This window comes from Passer domesticus, chromosome 9 (genome assembly GCF_036417665.1).
Source record: "Passer domesticus isolate bPasDom1 chromosome 9, bPasDom1.hap1, whole genome shotgun sequence".
In the NCBI taxonomy this organism is placed as follows: Eukaryota; Metazoa; Chordata; class Aves; order Passeriformes; family Passeridae; genus Passer; species Passer domesticus.
In genome coordinates this window covers 16,289,053-16,309,055 of record NC_087482.1, presented here as the reverse complement: position 1 = coordinate 16,309,055, position 20,003 = coordinate 16,289,053, and the positions used below count along the sequence as shown (strand labels likewise).

The window sequence follows — 20,003 nt, the reverse complement described above, 5'->3', positions numbered from 1 at the left end:
GCTCCTCCACCCAAGCTTTTCTATATCAAAGATGGATGGTATTCTTTTCCAGCTCTCAAGAGATGTGTTATAATTTGCAAATAAACAAAATATCATGCATAGAAATATTTCATAGATTGTAGCAGTTCTTTGAGGGGAGCTCCCCGGGGAGTCCCCGGAGGGCCCCCTGGGCTGTGAGTTCGCTGGCAGCAGCAGGCACGCAAGGAGACTCCACACGGCTTCTGAGGGTGCTGATTAGATGAGGGTTTATTGGGGGCCCCAGCCCCGGGTGTAACATGGTTTCAGAGGGAGAAGGGGGAAAGGCAAAAGGAAGGGGGAGAGAGGGCGAGCCTAGGGGAGAGATGGGCCATGAGAGAATCTGGTCTTCCTCGCACAGCTTAAGAGGGAAATTCAAAGTGGGCACGAAATAAGATTTGGGCCAATGGGATTACAGATCCATGAGACTTCAGGGGAGGAACACAGCTTGGAATAAATCATACATTTCTGAGGCATAGATTTTCAAGATAGAGCACACTATTTGAATAAAATGCAACACCACAATAAATTATTAAGATAGATGATAGATAGATAGATAGATAGATAGATAGATAGATAGATAGATAGATAGACAAGGCAGATAGAGATATATGAATGTACCTGCCTGTATCACTTTGTATAGAAAGGGAGGGGGAAGTGACAGGTTATTCTTTTCCACACATGGGAAACTGTCTTTTTCCCAGAAAAATCATCTTCCTTCTCCAGTGACCACCAGGGTATCTGAAGACCCCACCAAGAAGGCCCTGTGATGCCAATGGCCTGTGCATCCACCAAGTCAAGAAAGTAAGGCCTGCCTCTTAATACTACAGTGGTGTTAAAGAGGTTTATTCTCGGTTTTTGGTACCAAGATGAACGAACTGAAACCAGTTACTGTAAAATGCCTTCACAAGCACCAGTGCAAATCACAGCCAAAGGAAGGATGAAGCCAAGGTGTCCCACAACCACAGCCCAAGCAGCCAGAGATCCTCCTTCAACCCTGGCTACATTGAAACCCCACTGACCGCCAAGAAGAAAAGCGCCCTACTGAGAGCAAGCAAACTTAACCCTCTGCCAGGACACAAATTTAGAGGGAAAAAAATTTAAATCCCTACACCACCACATTTCCCAGTGAGAAGGGTTGGAACTCTCTGCCCCCCAGCACTTCCCCGGCAGGCAGGTTCACAAAGGTGCTGGGAGCTAAGCTGTGCCCTGCAAGGGAACAGAGCCAGCCTCCCTTCAGTGGGAGAAGGCGCGGCCTCAGCTGTAGCCCCGGGTGCCTGCGGTGGCCCAGGGCACGGCCATGGCTGTCAATGTGTTGGGCTGCAGCACAGGGCAGGCCGGAGCTCAGCAGCCTCAGCAGAGCCCAGGGCCGCGGCCCTTCCCTGCCGGGGCCCGAGCCTGGCCCGGCCCGGCCCGGCCTGAGCAGCCCGGCCTGGCCCAGGGGATGGGCTGTGCCCGCCCGCTGTGCCCACAGGCTGGGCCCAAGCCTTTGCAAGAGGCTTTCTCCCAGCTTGGCAAAACCTCGGCCAAGTGTCCCTGTGCTGTGCTGAGAAGAGTAAAAACCCTCTCAAATTTAACCCTGCTGCCCAACGCATGAGGGATCCCTGCACACCTGAGGAGAGGCCATCAATACTCCTTTGTGCCTCATGAGGGATCCCTGCACGCCTCTGCAGGGACCCCAAAATATCCCTGTGTGCCTCGTGAGGTCCAGGCCCAGCTGGTGCCAAAGAAGAAAATGTGCCCTCAGCCCAGGGATGCTCAGCATGGGCTCCCCTATCCCCTCGGGGCCCCGCCGCTGGGCACAGCAGCCCCTGCCTGGCTCCTGCCTGCCCACACCGTGGCCATCCATGGCTGCTCCTGGGCATGGAGCTCAGCCAGTGCTGGTGCCGGGGGGGCTTTGCTGCTGCTACCACCCGGACATAGTTGTGAAAACTCTATTCTTTTATTTAAATATGAAATATGGGCCAAGCCCTGCCCTGTCAGACAGGGGATGCCGAACTTCAGTTCTGGCCAGGGAACAGGACCAGGGGGCTCGGGGGCAGAGGGTCTCGTGGAGGGACGGGTTTTGGGAAGGCCTCATGACGCTGCTGCAGCCACGGCAGGGCAGATAGGGGCAGAAGCGGAGAGCTGGGATAAACGGCCACGTTCTCATTGCCTGTGTTGTTAGGGCCATCTGCTGAAGATGCACAGAAGCACCTGTGAAGAGAGGAGGAGGCTGAGGCCCCAGCTGCCAGTGGCACACAGGGAGCCTCCTGCACAGCAGGGCCCAGAGCTGGCAAGGCTCCCCAGCACAGCTGGAGCTGCTGGCACAGCTGGGCCCAGCTGGACAGCTGCCCCTCAAGGCCCCGGCCAGCAGGGCACGGCTCTGGGCAGGGTGCCTGGCCAGGAGCGGGCCCCAGAGCACCTCTGCCTTTCAAGGGCAATCTCGGCCCTGCTCTTTCTCCTCCCTACCCCTCTCTGCCTCTGCCCCGTGCCCCTGGGGCTGCTCTTGGCCAGGCAGCCTCAGTGGGAGCCAGCACTGGCTGCTGCCCCAGCGGGGCCCCCAGGACAAGGCCCAGCAATTGAGAGGCCAATGGAAGCACTGGGCAGCAGCAGAACCCTCAGCAGAGTTATTTGGACAACCATGGACTGGCCACAGCTCCACTGCGACCTCGCTGGGAATGCTTCCTGTCTGTATTAGATTTTCAAAAGAAGCTCTTTCAGGGAAAGATGTCCACTCACCGTTTCTTCTTCCAGTAACACCACAATCTGACACAGCACAACATGAGAACAAGCTCCAAACAAAGCAGGCCAGCCATTAACCCTGCCCAGCAGGCTGCTCCCTTACAGAAGTCCCTTCCAAGGCCCTTGTGGGTATCGGGAACACATGTTGTGGTGCCGGCTGCATCTGTGGGAGAAATGGGGAGCGTGAGCCCGTGATGTGCTGAACTGCTGAGCTGGCAGCATGGTGGATACGGGCAGAGCTGTTTCCCCCAGAGCTGGGGCCTGCAGGCACCTTGCTGGCCCTTGGCACAGGCTGTGCCAGCCAACAAAGCCCAGCAGGCCGGGAGGAGAGCCTGGGGGCAGCGCAGCTGCTTGGGCAGTGGCTGCTGCCAGGGACACGGGCAAAAGCCATCCCTGAGCAGCCACTGCCAGCCCTGGCCCTCCCTGCCCCGTGACAGCTCCCCCAGCCCCAGGGGACAGGCTCAGGCCCTGTCAGGACCCAGCGCAGCCCCTGCTCAGTCAGGAGCCAGGGCTGGCTCTGGCCCTGGGCTGGCGGCAGGGCTCCCGCTCGGGGCTGCTCCTGTGCCTTGGGCCTCTGGGCACTCAGGGCCAGCTCCGCAGCAGCTGCAGCGGGAGGGACGTTGCTGCACCAGTCCTGTTTCCCCGGTGCTCTGAACCAGCTCCAGAGGCCTGGAAGCCGAGGCGCCTCCAGCTTTGGCTGCTGCCGGGCCGGGCAAGGGCAGGCCCTGGGGGAAGAGCTGCTGCCACACAGCCCCGGCCAGGGCTGAGCCCGGCACAGCAATTACCTGCTGTGCCTGTGCCCTTGTCTGGCATCGCCTTCCTTCCTGCAGCAGGGGCTGCCAATGAGCCACTGCTTCCTTGGGGAAACACCTCCTTCAGCCCTGCCTTTTGGTCCATCACTTGAGAAACAAAAAAGGACAGCTGGATCAGATGGAACAGTTCCCCCTTTCTTTGCTGGCATCTTCAGGGCAGCATGCTTATCAAAAATGGTGAAAAGATTCACATATTATCTGGGCTTTTGTGGCTGGGCCAGGGCCCTCCCTTCCCCAGACAGCTGCCAGTGCTGGGGAGAAATCATGAGGGGATCGTGCAGGGCAAGGGCACACACATGCATGGTTCTGTGCTGGCACCTGCAGCACTGCCTCCTTGGCCCAGCTTTGGGCTCTTGAGCCACCAGTGCTCCCAGGGGAAAGGCCTTGACCTACCCTCAGCATCTCCCGGAGGCTCAATCCTGAATGTAGGTTGGGAAGCCAGATCATTTTCACCAACCGGGTTAGCTGCAAAGAAAGGCAGGACAGAACAGCTCCTGTGACACTGTTGAAGATTCTCCTTCAGGCCCGAGTGGCAGTGAGGGCACCTGGGTGACTGGCACCATCCAAGGCACTCCATCAGCTCTGCCTTCCACTCAGGAGCAGGGGGACCTCATGCCTGCAGTGGCCCCACACTGGGATGGAAGGAGCCCCTTGCAGGGCAGTCGTGGCAGAAAGGACTCCCTGGAGCTGCCAGCAGCTCTAAAGCCAGCCCCGGGCAGGGCCAGGGCTTGGCAGTGGCAGCAAGAGCAGCTCAGGCTCCCTGGGGCCGGCAGAGGAGCTGCCAAAGGCTCAGCCCTGGGGCACAGCCCTGGGCCCGGCCCCTTCTCTCTCTGTCCTTCTCCCTGGCTGCACAGAGCACATGGAAGGACACAGTGACATTGCACATGGGAGGAAGATGGACAACTAAATGCTCCCGCTGACACCAATCCTGTGGGGTCCTTCAGAGCTCCAGAATGGAGCAGGGCAAGATTTCCTGAACTGATCAACCTTCAGAGGAACTTAAGGGAAATGCCACTTGACTCAGCTCTTGCCACATTGACACTGATTATTCTGTCAGGAAATGTACATTGAGAACTTGCCTCCAACATCTGGCAAGCTCTTCAAACCACCATTCACCAGTGTTTCCAAGTAATCCAAGTCATGATCCCCATCTAAAAAGGAGCAGAGATCAGAACCATTTCCATGGTATGCTGGGATTTCTTTCTGCCTTAAGGAACTGGGCACTGCAAGGGGGTTGGGTCAGTCTGTGGGAGCCTGTGGCTCCTGGTCACTCTCCACACACTCTCCATGCCTTTTGCAACATCCCTGGAGGGGCTGCTGGAGCAGCCCAGGGCCCTGGGCCTCCCTCATTCCCACACAGGAACCCCTCACTAAATGCTTGGGGAAAACTGCAGCAGGCAGTGCCACAACTATCCCTCCCAAACTCTGTCCCTCCCTCCTGCTTGCCCACCCGCCCATGGAACAGCTCCCACAGCCCAAGGGCACATAACCAGGCTCTCTCAGGACACACTGGAGCCTTGCTGTCCCCCCTCTGTCCTTTCCTCACCATGGGCACCCCATGCAGTCGCCCCCAGTTTTCAGGACATGTCTCCCATGGAGGGACCCCAGCAGGACTGCTCAGTACCCGAGTGCCCTGAGCCTGCTCGGGATAATTCCCCTGGGGTGTGCCAGTCTTCTCTGGGCTGTGCCTGCACTGCCAGGCAGCACAGATGGCAGGCAGCTCAAGCCTCAGCAGGGCTCAGGCCCAGAGGCACAGCAATTACCTCCTGGGACTGTGCCTGGCATCTCTTCCCTTCCTTCAGGAAATGCCATCTTCCACAGAGCCTCTCTGTCCATCCCTTGAGAAAGGAAGCGGCACAGCTGGATCAGATGGAATCATTATGCACTGGTTATGTGGCCTCTTCAGGAGGCAACACATGTCCCAGTCATGGATAAGGACCAGGAAAATCCTGATCCCTCCAGTGCCTTTTGGGCTGGCTATGGCCCTCCCTCCTCCAAGCAGCCACCCCTCTGGATGGGCCTGGGGATTGGGAAATTGCAGAGGAATTCAGGCCAGTGGTGCAGTTTGGGCTGCCTGTCAGCTGATGCCAAATGCCTTCCTGCAGAGGCTGGGCAGAAGCTGCAGCCAGGCCAGGCTGGGAAACAGCCCTGCAGGGTGTGAAAGCAGCAGCGGGGCCGCGAGGCTGCCATGGATCCCTTCCTGCTGTGTCAGGCACGGCGTGTCCAGATGTGCAGCCAAAGCCCCCGGCTGCTGAGTCCTAGGGGAAGGCAGCAAATGGAAATGTTCTCACCATGCCCTTTGTGAAGTTCTGTCACGATTTGTTTCAGGATGTTGTTTGGCTCGTGGAGTTTCTTCTGTCCTTTGCCTTTCTTCTTCCCTCTCAGGGGACCTTAAGAGAAAGTAGTTCCGTTTCCCAGGAATGGATCCCACAAAAGCAGGGCTCAGCCTGTGGGGTCAGCAGGGACACACGACTCACCTCTGCGATGGGAGCCAGCCTTCTTTGTAGGAATTAGCAAAGGAACAGGAAAAGTCCTCCCTGCAGGCACACCTGTAACACAAGAGCCACAGAAGCTTCTGTCACCTGGTTCCTGCCAGGTTGTCAACAATTCTTCCTTGGTGGCACACTGAGAACATACCTGCAGGAGGCTCCAAGGGTTTCAAAACTTTATGCAGCCAAGCTAATGGAGAAGCCTTCCGAGCAACCTCAGCTAGATCGGATCACAGATGAGAACATTTTTCAGGGTGTGCTGGGATCCCCTTCTGCCTCAGGGAACTGGGCACTGCAAGGGGGTCGGGCAAGGCCGTGCGAGCCGGATGTGAATGGACATGGCGAAAGCTGCACAGGGGCCTTAGGAACTCTGGGCTGGCTCCTGGTGTTTCTTTCCATGCCCTTTGCATCATCCCTGGAGGGGCTGCTGGAGCAGCCCAGGGCCCTGGGTCTCTCTCCCACTCCCACAGCTGAAACTCTTGCTAAAGCACTGGGGAAAAATGAAGCAGACAGTGCCACAACTATCCCTCTATCCCTCCATCCCTCCTGCCCTTGTCTCCCTCCCTTTCTACCTTCTGTCTCTCCATCTCTCTTTTCCACTGGGACTAATCCCACAGGCCAAGGGCACATAGTCAAGCCCTCTCAGGACACACTGGAATCTTGCTCTCCCTCTCTGTCCTTTCCCCACCATGGGCACTCTGTGCAGTCGCTCCCAGGTTTCAGGAAGTGTCTCCCATGGAGGGACCCCAGCAGGACGGCTCAGTACCCGAGTGCCCTGAGTCTTCTCGGGATAATTCCCCTGGGCTGTGCCTGACTTGTCCGGGCTGTGCCTGCACTGCCAGGCAGCAGAGAGGGCAGCTGAAGCCTCAGCAGGGCTCAGGCCCAGAGGCACAGCAATTACCTCCTGGGCCTGGGCCAGGCATCGCCTCTCTTCCTGCAGCAGAGGCTGGCACAGAACCACTGCTTCCTCCGGGAAATGCCGCCTTCTGCCCAGCCTCTGCATCCACTTCTGGAGAAAGGAAGAGGGACAGCTGGGTCAGGTGGGGATGTTCCCCACTGGGGAGGTGAGGCCTTCAGGAGGGAATGCTTGTTAAAGACATGGCTAGAAATCAGGAAATTCCTATAAACCTTTTGGGTAGGCCAGGGCCCTCCCTTCTCCAATCTGGTGCCCTTTCTATTCTACCCAGCAATTGGAAATTGCAGGGGATCTCAGGCCTGTGGTGTAACTGGGCAGCCTGTCAGCTGATGCCAAATGCCTTCCTGCAGGGGCTGGGCAGAAGCTGCAGCCAGGCCAGGCTGGGAAACAGCCCTGCAGGGCATGAAAGCAGCAGCAGCAGCTGTGGGGCAGCGAGGCTGCCATGGATCCCTTCCCACTGTGCCGGGCACGGCGTGTCCAGATGTGCAGCCAAAGCCCCCGGCTGCTGAGACCCAGGGGAAGCATGAGGGAAATGCACCCACCTTCTCCTGCCTGCTGCATTTCCTTCAGCATTTGTCTCATATTTTCGGATGGCTCATGGGGTTTCTGGTGTCCTGTAGCTTTGTTCTTTCCCCTCGGAGGAGGACCTTAGAGCAGCAGAGTTCCATTTCCCAGGAACGGGTCCCACAAAAGCAGGGATCAGCCTGTGGGGTCAGCAGGGACACACTACTCACCCCTGCGACGGGAGCCAGGCTTCTCTGTAGGAATCAGCAAAGGAGCTGGAGAAGTCCTCCCTGCAGACACACCTATAACACAACAGCCACAGAAGCTTCTGCCATCTCTGCTGATCTGCACGGGCACCACTGAGCCGCAGCAGCGGTGAGGGGATCGTGCAGGGCGCGGGCACACACGTGCATGGTTCTGTGCTGGCACCTGCAGCAATGCCCCCCTGGCCCAGCTTTGGCCTCTGAGCTGGCAGCTCTCCCAGGGGAAAGGACTTGACCTACCCTCAGCATCTCCCAGAGGCTCAGTTCCGGACGTGAGCTGGGAAGCTGTACCACCTTCACCAGCAGGTTCAGCTGCAAAGAAAGGCAGGACAGAAGAGCTGCTGTGGCACTGCAGGAGATCCTCAGGCTGCCCACAAGGCTCAGCCCCGGGGCACAGCCCTGGGCCCGGCCCCTTCCCTCTCTGCTCTTCTCTGTGGCTGCACAGAGCACACGGAAGGACACACTGGCCTTGCACATGGGAGGAAGATGGCCAGCTAAATGCTCCTTCCTCCCACTGACAGTGATCCTGTGGGATCCCTCAGGGCTCCAGAAGGGAGCAGGGCAAAGTTTTTAAAATCTTTCCACTCTGACTTAACCTTAACAAAAATGGCCCATGAGTGAGCTTTATCCACATGGACACTGATTATTCTGCCAGTAAAAACGGAAATGCAGAACTTGCCTCCAGCATTCTCCAAGCCATTCAAAGTGTCATTAACCAGGACTTCCAAGTCATGTAAGTTGTGATCCAAATCAAGAAGGGGGCAAACACCAGAACCATTTCTGTGTGTGCTGGGATCCCCTTCTGCCTCAGGGAACCGGGCACTGCAGGGGTGTTTGGTAAGGCCATGGGAGCCAGGTGTGAATGGACATGGCCAAAGGTGCATGGGGGCCTGGGGAGCTCTGAACTGGCTCTGGTCACTCTCCACCCTCTTTCCCTGCCCTGTGTAACATTCTGGGACAGGAATGGGAAATGGGGCTACCCAGGGCCCCTTGGGACACTCTCCCTCCCACAGAGGAAACCCTCCCTAATGCCCTGGGCAAAGCCATTCCCAGCGCTTCCCGGGGAACAGGGAGCGCTGTCCCGGGAAAGGGCAGCCAGGCTGCCGGCTCACCTGCTCGTCGCGCTTGCAGCGGAGCAGCCTGGGCAGCCCTGGCAGGCAGGGCCATGGCCAGGAGCAGCAGGAGTAGGAGGCGCAGAGCAAGGGCCATGGTGCCTTGTCCTCCGCCAGTCCCGCAGCTCTTGCTGCCACCACTGTCCTGTCACCACTGTCCCAATGTCAGCACCGCTGCTGCCACCGCCGCTGCTGCCGCAATAGTTGTGCTCAGGGACTGACTGCTGGCTCCTTGTGCTGCTGTGCAACCACGGGGCTCTGGCACCTCTGTGACCTCAGGGCCTGCTGTGACCTCAGCCTCCTGTGACCCCTGAGCTTGCTGTGACCTCATGCCCTTAGCTGTACCCCCAGAGTGTGCCCCCATCTGTATGAATGGACTGCCCTGATTGTTTTGCTTTATCACAGTTCCATTGCTCAGAAAAACCTTATTTTTCACCTGCTGACATTGCTGGTCAGGCTGTGTCCCTGGAGATGCTCTTGATGTCTTTCCTATTTTCCTGGGCATGCCACTGGAGGAGGTCCAGGCCCAGATGGTCCCAGGCAAGAAAATGTCCCTCAGCCCAGGGATGCTCAGCATGGGCTCCCCCATCCCCCCAGGGCCCCGCCACTGGTCACAGCAGCCCCTGCCTGGCTCCTGCCTGCCCACCCCGTGGCCATCCACGGCTGCTCCTGGGCACGGAGCTCAGCCAGTGCTGATCCTGGCTGGGCTTTGCTGCTGCTACCACCCGGACACTGGGGTGACAGCTCCATCTCTGTATTACAAGAGAAGAGCTGGGCCAAGCCCTGCCCACCTTCAGTAGGGGCCAGAGAGCAGGGCCAGTGCCTTCAGGGGGAGAGGACCTTGTCTGGCTGGAGGCAGCATCTGCACAGCAACAAGCTGTTAAAGCAGCTGGGACAGGGACATTGGGCGTGGGCATGGAGATGGGAAATGTGTGCTACGGGTGTCCCAGACTGAGGTGTTTGGCCGTTCCTGTAAAGCTGCAGATGGACACCTGTTGAGATAGGAGGTGGCTCAGGCCCCAGTTGCAGCTGGCACACAGAGACCCTCCTGCACTGCAGGAAATGCCCACTGTGCTCAAAGTTTGCCTCCGAAGACAGAGAGGTGAGCTTGTGAGAAATCCCAGAAAATATCAGGGAAAAGGTTTTAAGTTGGTTTTTGTCACTAGGTACAAATCTCCAGTGAGAAAAGAGCCTCTCCAGTACACTGGGTATCTTGTCATGACTTCATTCTTCTTAGAGCGAAGATTACCAATTAAATGCAATTTTATTTTTTATTCTACAAGTGTAAAAGTGTTCTAAATTTTTCTAATTCGAAAAGTATTTTGAAGAATCCTAAAGGACAATAGAAAAATGTCAGAAATATTTGGGGATTATTTTCCTATGAAAAATAATGCTGAATATTTCTAAAAATTTCTAATATGTCAAAATGTAAAACAAAGACAAAATGGGGTCGCTTTTTCTCAGGAGTCCTATATGTGGTTGCTGGCTGCCCCTCCTGGCTGTGCCAGACAATCAGCTCAGCCAGTGCTGGTGGTAGCTCACAGACACCTGAGCTGAAGCCCAAAGATGTTGCTGGGCTCAGGCCCTTCCCTGGCAGGAGGGCCGCACCACCTGTCCTGGCTGGACACTAGGACCAGCACCTCTGGGGACAGAGGCTCCTGTTCTGGGTGGTGGTGGCAGCAGCATGCGCCCAGCAATAAGCTGGTCATGCAGCCATGGCAGGGACAACGGGCACTGGCACGGAGATGCAAGAGGACAGGCCCAGTTCTCCATGACTGAGGCCTTTGGCCGGTCTTGTGAAGCTGCAGAGGTGCTCCTGCGGAGAGAGGAGGTGGCTGAGGCCCCAGCTGCCAGGGGCACACAGGGACCCTCGTGCACAGCAGGGCCCAGAGCTGGCAAGGCTCCCCAGCACGGCTGGAGCTGCTGGCACAGCTGGGCTCAGCTGGACAGCTGCCCCTTATTGCTGGATCTGGATCTATGTAGAAATCACAAACAGGACAGTACTACTCAGGAATGTGCCTTGAGTAGTTTCATTTTCCAGCATCAGTCTCATTATATGGTTATGACCATGGAAAGATGCCAGCATCTCACATCCCAAGCAGCAGACCAAGAACTTAATGTTGTAACTTACTTTAAAAGTTTCCTGGCCAACCACAAAAACCAAAACCTATTGACATTAGTTCCATCCAATTACTATAAGCACACATTCCTTTGGTTAAAATAATGCTTGCTTATTTCAAATACAATATCTGCTTAAAATACAACACACAGAGCTCCATTATTAAGCTTAGAACTTCCTCATGTTCAACTAGATAGACTTTTTTGCAGGTTAGGGAGTTGTTTTAGACAAGTGTTAATACATAGACCATTGCTCTCTAAGTCTTTACTTGCCTACTTCTTATACAATTTTTCTGCTGGGAAATCTTATGATTACTTTTTAGCTCTAATTGCAGTTCTGCTGTCACTGAGGCTTGCCTTTTGCATCTTTTCCAGAACCCTCAGATTTTATGGATTCCCACAATTCCCCCTCTTGGTTCAACTAAAAAGAAACTTTCCTAACTGTCTCCTTTATTAACTCCCTTGCGTTTTGTAGCTTTAATATATCTGCTTGTTACTTGCTTAAAGCTTCCTTTTTGCTCACATTAAGTATTGCTATATTACAACACAGCAATTTTAATGCTGTGAAAGTCCAGTCAGTTCAAAGGGCATAAGACATGTCTGATAACAATTACAACTCATTGTTCAAAAACTCTCACCTGTTCTAAGGTTTTAATTCAAAACCTTTTTCTATGGCTATACCTTCATCTACCATCTCGGAAAGATTTGGAGAACTTTCTGTGAATCTATTTCCTACTTTTCTCTCTTGTATGACAAAAACTTCTTTGATAGTTTTCTCCATCATTTGTCACACCAAAGTCTGCAAGGTGTCACTACTAGTATGGCCACCAAAACACTCAGCACATATAGACCTATCTTACAGAGTTCCCTTAGCCAAGGTGCAAAGCTCCATTCTTGGAACAAATCATCTAACTATGACAGACCATCTTCTTTAACTTGAGCTCTCAAATCTTTCAGCTTTTGTATGCTGTTTGGATGGATTCAGAATGCTCTGACAGGATCATACAACAGAATCCTTCAAATTCCTCACAACCCTGTCTATGTGCCAGTAAAAGAAAATCCACTGCTACTCTGTTTTGAAGGGTAGCATGTCTAACATTATTAACATCTCTCAACATATCACTGATTGCAGTGGATGTGGTATTAGTTTCTTTACTCAGCCAACATTCAACTCCATCTCATTGTTTCAATGCCCTTGCTGAAGCCATTTGGGGTAAAAACAAACCTGCTGAAACCTTTTTGGCAGCATTCTAAGGCATGAAATCACTCTTACAATTCTCATCATAGTGATGAGCAGATCTTGTTCCCCTATGTTTCTTCTTAATGACTGCTTTAGCAGTAGGTGCTATCACAGTGAGCATGCCAATGCTACATGGGCCACCTTCAAGGCGTGATGGAAAGCCTTGCCAAGCCCTATCTCCACAAATGAGCCCATATCCTTTTGGCAATTGTCAAGGACATTGGTCAGCCTCGGAAAGCACATCCCAACTGTCTGAATCACTACACTAAAAACTTGAATTTCTGTATGCAAAATAATGGGGACTAACATTGTACTTTGGAAGGTCGCCTTCTGGTGAGTCATTATCTGTCAACGTAAGGCAAAAGTCCATTGTTAAAGAACCGAGGATTTCTAATTCTTGGGGTTCAGACACTGCTTTGGGAAGTTCCTTGGCCCAAATGTTCCAATTCAGTACAGGATTGCTCTCATTGTCAATTTCACTAGGCTTACTATTAAATTGTTTTTCAATCAAAGGCAAATCCTTTACTGGCACACCAACTGGACAGGTTTTCTGCTTCTGAATTAGACAAGCATATGATATCTGAGCCTGTTGCCTTGGCTAAGGTCACCCAAACATTTGTTTTCAGTTGTTCTACAGGCAAATTTGCACTACAAGAAACAATTAAAACCAACTAACACTAGTGTATCACTCAATTTCGTTCCATCCTTTTAGTGAGTATATTTTTGGCAAAAGATCTTCCTATATATCTCAATTTAAAAACTTTGCTTTTGACCTTTAAAAAGAATTTCACCTTTGAAAATCCAGTAGAGGGAGATCTATAATGTAACAAAACAAAACCCACGCTTTTGCCAAAACGATTCTACGAAACACACAATTGACACATTGATAAATAGCATAAAATCAGACTTTGCAGGTTCCAGGGATGAACAAGGAATGCCAGGCGTGGCCCGTGATGCCTCTGTTGGGCTCACGTCTGCGTACTCGCTTCCACGGTCTTGGACTCGCCAACACGTTCTGGGGTGCGATACGGTTTGACGTTTTTGGCTGGGACCCACTTAATTCCTGCACCTGTAGAGACAGGAGCACACCCTTTGCCCCAAGTGGTTAAGCCAAAAAGACCTCCAATTTGTCCAGTCTCAGGGTTTCTAATTAAAACAGGGGGATTTTCTTTCCGTTTCATCTGTCTTTTATTTGAAAAATGCCTAAAAATTGGTGGATCGGGTTCTGCAACAGAGCTGTTTAAAAAATTCAAAACATAGAAAGCTTTGTTCAACCTCATCTGTGGTGTCACCTCTAATCCCCCTTCTGTCGATGAAGAATATGTTTTAATGTTTGATGTGTTGTCTCAATAATTGCTTGACTTGTGGGAGAATGAGGAATACTAAAGTTGTGATGAACACTTAAATTTTTTAAAATGTGGCTAATTTTTGAGATCTATATGCAGGACTATTGTCAGTTTTTCCTTCTTGGGGTACACTTAATGAAGCAAAAGCTTGCAAAAAAGGTTGACAGGCATGATTACTTGTTTTACTTTTGCGAGCAGAAGTAAAAACTGTGCAAGAGAACATGTCTACTGAAACATGTATATTTTTAAATGTACCAAAGGAAGGATATTTAGTGATATCCGTTTGCCATAACTGCAGGCTTTGTAAGCTTTGTGGGTTGACTGCTCTTGTAGAAACAGGAGGCTGCAGAAGCTGACTGAGTGTAAGTACTGACGATAGCCTTAGCTTCACTTTTGGAAATCTGAAACATTTGCACAAGTGCTTGTGCGTTTTGGTGAAAAAAGGCATGACTCAGTTTTCCTTATTCAAAAATGTTTGGTAAAGTGTTTGAAATAACCATTGTCAGGTTTTGTGCTCCTGCGTTTCCTTCTACTAAAAATCTAGGAAGCATGGAATGAGCCCTAGTGTGAGAAATCAAATATGGATTAGTTCTAGATTGCAAAGTTGTATAAAGACATGAAAGCCAACGATATAAAGTGTCATTATTAACATTCTTTAAACCGATCTTTCTATTCTTTGAACTACATTAGCAACATAACATCTTTTGGAACTGATCTTTCTATTCTTTTAACTACATTAGCAACAAACCATCTTTTGGAACTGATCTTTCTATTCTTTTAACCAAATTAGCAACATAAGCAGAATCTGTGATTAAATTAAAAGGTTTTAGAAAGAGATGAAAAGCCTAAACTACAGCAGCAAGCTTAACAATTTGTGGAGATCCTTCTACTATTGCAATATCTGATTCTTAAATTTTAGTTGTTTGGTTCAACTAAGTTACAACTGACTTGTGCCTTTTGCTAGATTTGTTAGTGAAAAGAGTTATTGTGTTCAAAGCTTCTTTGCCTAACATAGGTTTCTCTCTCCAACTCAATTTTGCTTGTGATAATTTGTGAGCTGGGTAATGAACACAACAAATACTTGGAAAATTTAACAATGCATATTGCAAATCATCAGAATTTTACATTGCCTAATTAAGATTTTTTTTTCCAATGGTAAATAGAAAACTAAAATTCTTGACCTGCTAAACTTACAATTTTATTCTGGCTTTCATTACAATTTGTGCTATTATCTCTAAAACTGAAAAAAGAGTCTTTGGAAACTTGTAGGGAAGAAAGACTTATTTTATTATCAACAAAGGATCTCTCTTAGAAGAGTCTCATCAAAAGATGAGGCTACAAAGTTGCATTTTTTTCTCTCAAAATTGCAAAAAAGTAAGGCTTTTCTGGAATACAGCTATGATCTTGTCGTCTTTGGAGAGCTTCTATGACTTTGTTAAGGCCTGCAAGAGCTTCAGGTGTTAGAGTTTTAGGAGAATTGATGTCACAGCTTCTTCTCAGTAAATTAAAAAGTGGTCTCAGTTCATCACTGGTAATTCTCAAATCAGTCCTGACCTAAGTGATTTCTCTTAGAAGTTGTTGTAAATTTTGTAGGTTGCTGATACTGGTCTGGAGCTGATTCTTTTGTAATGTTTTTTTCAGTCATTTTCCATCCTAGATACTTCTAGGGTGGAACTTCTTGAATTTTGGTCATAGAAATTTCAACTCCAGTATTTTGGATTTCAGTAACAACACTAGCACGAGTTTGTTTTCTCCTTGGCTGCATTGTAGTTGTGATGAGCAAATCATCTATCTAGTGTAGAATAATGGATCTTGGATGCTTCTGTTAACCTGGAGACAAAACTTGTGCAACAAAATATTGACAAATTATAGGCAATTATTTTATTCTTTGAGGCAATGATTTCTGGTGGTATCTCTGGATGGGTTCTCTTCGATCGATGACTGACTGGAACTGAAAAGACAAATCTTGGAGCATCACTAGGGTGAAGTGGGATGTGGAAAAAACAGTCATTTAAATCAATGTCAACAAGAGGCCAGGGTTTTGGGATCATTGATAAAGAAGGAAGTCTAGGCTGAAGAGGTCCCATGTCTTCAGTTACTTTATTGATCTTCTTTAGGTCATGAAGCAATTTCTAGGGTTGTCCGATGTCTTCTTGTGGTTGACAAATACTGGTGAATTTCAGGGACTGTTTGTGGGTGTGATGTGACCTTGCTGTAACTGTTCTTTTACTAATCTTTTAAGGATATTTAATTTTTTCTCAGTTAAAGGCAATTGATCAATCTCTATAGGATGATCAGTTTTTTAGTTCAGCTTTAAAGTGGCAGGTTTTGGTGTGGTTTCCATCACAGGCTCACTTTTAGTTTTGCTCCCTGTTGGGACAGGATGTCTCTCCCCCAGACACTGAGAGGCTTCTGAACAACAAAAGGACACACTGTCGCTCTTTGTCCTTCAGGACTTGTAATGTTAATCAGGGATGCACTTTGCAAACACGCAGTAGCACCTCCAATCCCTGTGAGGGAACTTGCAGGAGTTACCAAATCCCAATCACTGGGCCAAAACACGTGAGAAATTACAGTGACACCTGCACCAGTACCTGGCATGCCTGTAATGGAAATTGTTTTACCACGGTGAGTCAGGCTGCAAGTCAATTTTGGTTGGCTGTGGTCTAAAGATAGCACCCAAAAGACCTCAGGACCTGAGTTCCACATGGCACAGACAGAATTGAATTCTCTGGAAAGTTGTTTTGCTTGGATGTATTCATGGGTAAAAGAAATGCAATAGCTATAGGTGTTTTTGGTGGAATTACTATAGGAACATTAAGTGCAAGAGCTAAAATTACTAGCTCTTTGTTACAATTTACTGAAACAACAGCTGGATGCACTGAAAGTCTGAAAATTTTGTTGCTGGCCTTGACTATAATTAAAAGATCTTGTCTTTGTTGAAAAAAGCCTGATAATTCCAGTAGGAATACTTTCATAACAAAAATTATTTGAAAGCTGTATTAATTTTGAGGAGGCCAATTCAAACCTTGTACTTGAGCGTATTGAGCTGGGACCATTTGAGGAATGGTTGACTGCGGAATAAATGATGAAGGTACCAATGCCACTTGGCTGGGTAATTGACTGTCAGGAGGTACCACTGCTTGTGTCGAGGCGCAGTGCTAATCCATGCTCTTTTTAGAGATTATCCACGATCTTTTTAGAGTTTAACGACAAAGGTTTGCCATCGATGTCAAACTGAGAGTGTCAGTGCTTAGCAAGATGCTTCCCTTTCTGACATCGAGGGCAAATAGAAAGTTGTTTAGGTTGGATTGTTTTTGAAGGACAATCTTTTTTAATGTGTTTTACTATAAGCAAAGCAAGAAATTTTTTTATCAGAGTCCAACTGTACAGTGCTAACAGATTTTGACAAAATTTTTGTTTGTGCTTCTAGGGCTTTTTCAAGATTTTCCATTTGTTGTCTCAAATTTTCTCTTAAAGGTTTTCCTAAATTATCTCCCGATGTTTTTCTAGACTATTCTTGCGATTCTGCAATCTGCTTTCCAAAAGCATTGACTTGTACATTAGCCAGATGTTGTGGAGAGGTGAGCTTACTGCCAGCTGTTAGCATCTGTGTTACACTTGGAGGCTGATCAGGTACAGTTAAAATAATTTTTTTACATTCTTCGTTGGCATTGACAAAAGCAAGGTTTTGGATAAAACAGAAATGAGTTTGTTCACCTGGACACTGTTTTTCAACAGCTTGGGTAATCTATCTAGGAAAGAACTAAAGGGTTCTAAATCAGTTTGTTTGATAGTAGGGTAAGCATTTACATGGGTACCAGCTGGCTCAACTGCAAGGAAAGCTTTTCTAGCAGAATTTTTAATATCTGTGACTATAGGCTGAGGCAATTCTACAGCCTGATTTTCTGGTCTGTGGAAAGTTGGATCACTTGCTAGTTGGGTATATAATATCTATATTCTCATAAGGAGTATTGTTATATTTTTCAACTGATTTATTAAGAAGATTTTTTCCATTGGAATTCCCATAAAAGATATTGTGAATTGGTTCAGATCAAGGAAGCTACATTTTGACAATCAGCAGGGACTAAAGTAAAAGAATTAAATATACTTTTCAAGACATTCTTAAAATAAGGAGAAGAGAACCTACATTCTTTCAAAGCTTGATGGAGTTCTTTTATATCATGGTGAGAATGAGTTTCATAGCATGGATTTACATCATTATGACTATATCCTACAGGTTAAGGCAAGGAGCTGTTTATTTGAGTCTAAATTTTTTCTAAACTTTGACTAATATTAGATGAATTAGGTAGTTGAAGTGGAAGGTTTCCCTCTGATTTAGACTGTGTGTGGTTTCTTGCTCTCATCACTCCTGTATCTGGTACAGAAGAACAGGTAGTGTTGTCACAGCAATCAGCTGTCTCAGGAACCTTGCCAAGAAGCTCCAAGTTCTTGGCAGAGGTGTCGTCCTTCCCGGGAGCCCTGCCAGGAAGGGTGGAGGAGGAGAGCTCTACATTTTTAACACACCTCCCTTCCCCTGCCCGCCGCTGGAGGTAGCGGCCAAGGAATGTGTTGTATTGGTTAGAGGAAGAAAGCTAGAGCTTGCTAAATCACATCTCAATTCACTAAATTGGGGTTTATAGATTCATACAAATCAAGCTGTTCTAGAGCTGTAGATCCCAAATTTGTATTTGTGACACTTTGCAATGAGCTGTTACAGGTTCCACACCGCATCCCCACCCACAGGGACTCAGCTGGAAAACTCTCAGGTCTGAGCTGCGATCTCAGCATGCTTTCCTCCCCAGCTCCCCCAGCAACAAATGAGAGAGGTTTCAAGGCTCCTAATGAACTCTTTGTGTTTGCACAGAAACTTTCCTGAGCTCTCCTGCCTCCACGCCATCCATCTCTCTGGGCAGAGCCATCCCTGCTCTGCTTGACTCTTGGCTGCCTCCCGCTGCTTCTGTTTGTCCCCCTGCCTGCTTCCCTGCAGGCAGAGCTAAATCTATAGCCCCCCCACTAGCTGTAACCAGAGTCTGGGGTGCTAAAAGTGGCAAAAACCCTGGAAGAGGCTTGGTGGAGGAATCTCTATGAAAAGAATTCTCAGAACTGCAAAACAATCTGCCCGCCTGAGCCCAATCTGAGGGAATAACTTCCCGGGAAGAAACCGTGGCAGGGGTGACTCCTACAGCCCCTTGTCCAGGCAAAGCGGATCTGGAGCCCCCCTTGGCAAGCCCTGCTGAACAACTTCAGAACAAGATCTGACCGCAACTTGTTTGCAAGCGGAACAGGGCTCAGAAACAGCAGCCCTTGTTTTACAAACCTTCCCCAAACTCTCATCTCTCACACCCGTTTGACTCCCAATCTCTTCAGAACACAACTCCTGACCCCCTAAATTCTCGGAGCACAACGAAAATCCCGAATGCTTTCCCGGGAAACCCAGGGGTGGGTGATTTTGTGGAGGAATGAAGGATGCTTGGTCGTAGCATCAGAGGCACAGGGAATCCTGGAAGAAACAGAGGACACGACCGAAGCTGGAAGCTGATCTGATTCCCCCTTTGCGGGGATTGGGATGCTGTTCACACTGCCTGGGGAAACCCCGGACATGCCAGGAGAAGGGAAAGAGCTACAAACAAAACCCGAGATCCTCCCAGAGAAGGACAAAGACCTAGCACCACTCGGAATTAACATCTTAGAACTAGGTGTTCTGTTTTGGTGTTTGAGAAAGTCTCTGTTACGATCCTTCTGTTTAAAGCTCTATGATAAAGCTCTGGAAACAGGTTTGACTAAAGTCTCTTCCTTTTGAGAGAGACTAGATTGTAAATTTTCCAGTTCATCTGGTCCCAGAAATCAAAGGTAAAAGCAGACTTCAAGTCCATATTTTGAGTATTCACTTTTACCCAGATTAATAAGTCTTTTAGTTCATATTTTGAGCTGTCTGAATGTCCTTTTTCCTGTAAAATTGTCTGAAGCCGGTAAAAGACATCCCCTCCTGTTTTAGATAGATGGTTTCCCATCTCGTTGCCCAGGAGCCCCTAAAGTTGCTACTTGTTACTTACAAGCATACCAGCTACAGACAACAAAGGGCATGATCCATTCCTCCTTTTAACAGCCTGGGCCTCTGGCAATAGCACTGTCCACGGTCTTATTTTTTATTTTTTTATATTCCTCTAGTCTACAAATCCTCCTCTCTAAGGAGCACCATTTATTGCCGGACGGGGAGTCTACGTACAAATCACAAACGGGATGGGACTGCTGGGGAACGCGTCTCAAGCTGTTTCTTTTCCAGCATCAGTTCCATTACATGGTTATAACAATGGGAAGATGCCAGCAGCTAACATCCCTGGCAGCAGACCAACAACTTAATGTTACAACTTACTTCAAAAGTTTTTTGACCAATCACACAAAGCAAAAGCATATTGACAGTAGTTCTATTGGTGAGAAACAACTGCTCACTTTGAAAATGT

At 49.2% G+C, this 20,003-nt stretch overlaps 1 protein-coding gene across 1 annotated transcript; it reads right to left on the bottom strand.

Annotated features, from left to right (window-relative positions):
• Positions 1–2,015: 2,015 nt before the first annotated feature.
• LOC135308336 (uncharacterized) lies at positions 2,016–16,140 on the bottom strand. The gene is made up of 12 exons (XM_064433275.1): positions 16,134–16,140; positions 13,176–13,262; positions 6,942–7,049; positions 6,189–6,260; positions 6,029–6,100; positions 5,843–5,941; positions 5,315–5,389; positions 4,631–4,702; positions 3,945–4,016; positions 3,525–3,638; positions 2,737–2,902; positions 2,016–2,211 (listed from the first exon to the last, which is right to left on the bottom strand). Exons 1-12 carry the CDS (start codon positions 16,138–16,140, stop codon positions 2,016–2,018), a joined length of 1,140 nt encoding a protein of 379 aa, XP_064289345.1.
• Between the last annotated feature and the right edge of the window lie 3,863 nt (positions 16,141–20,003).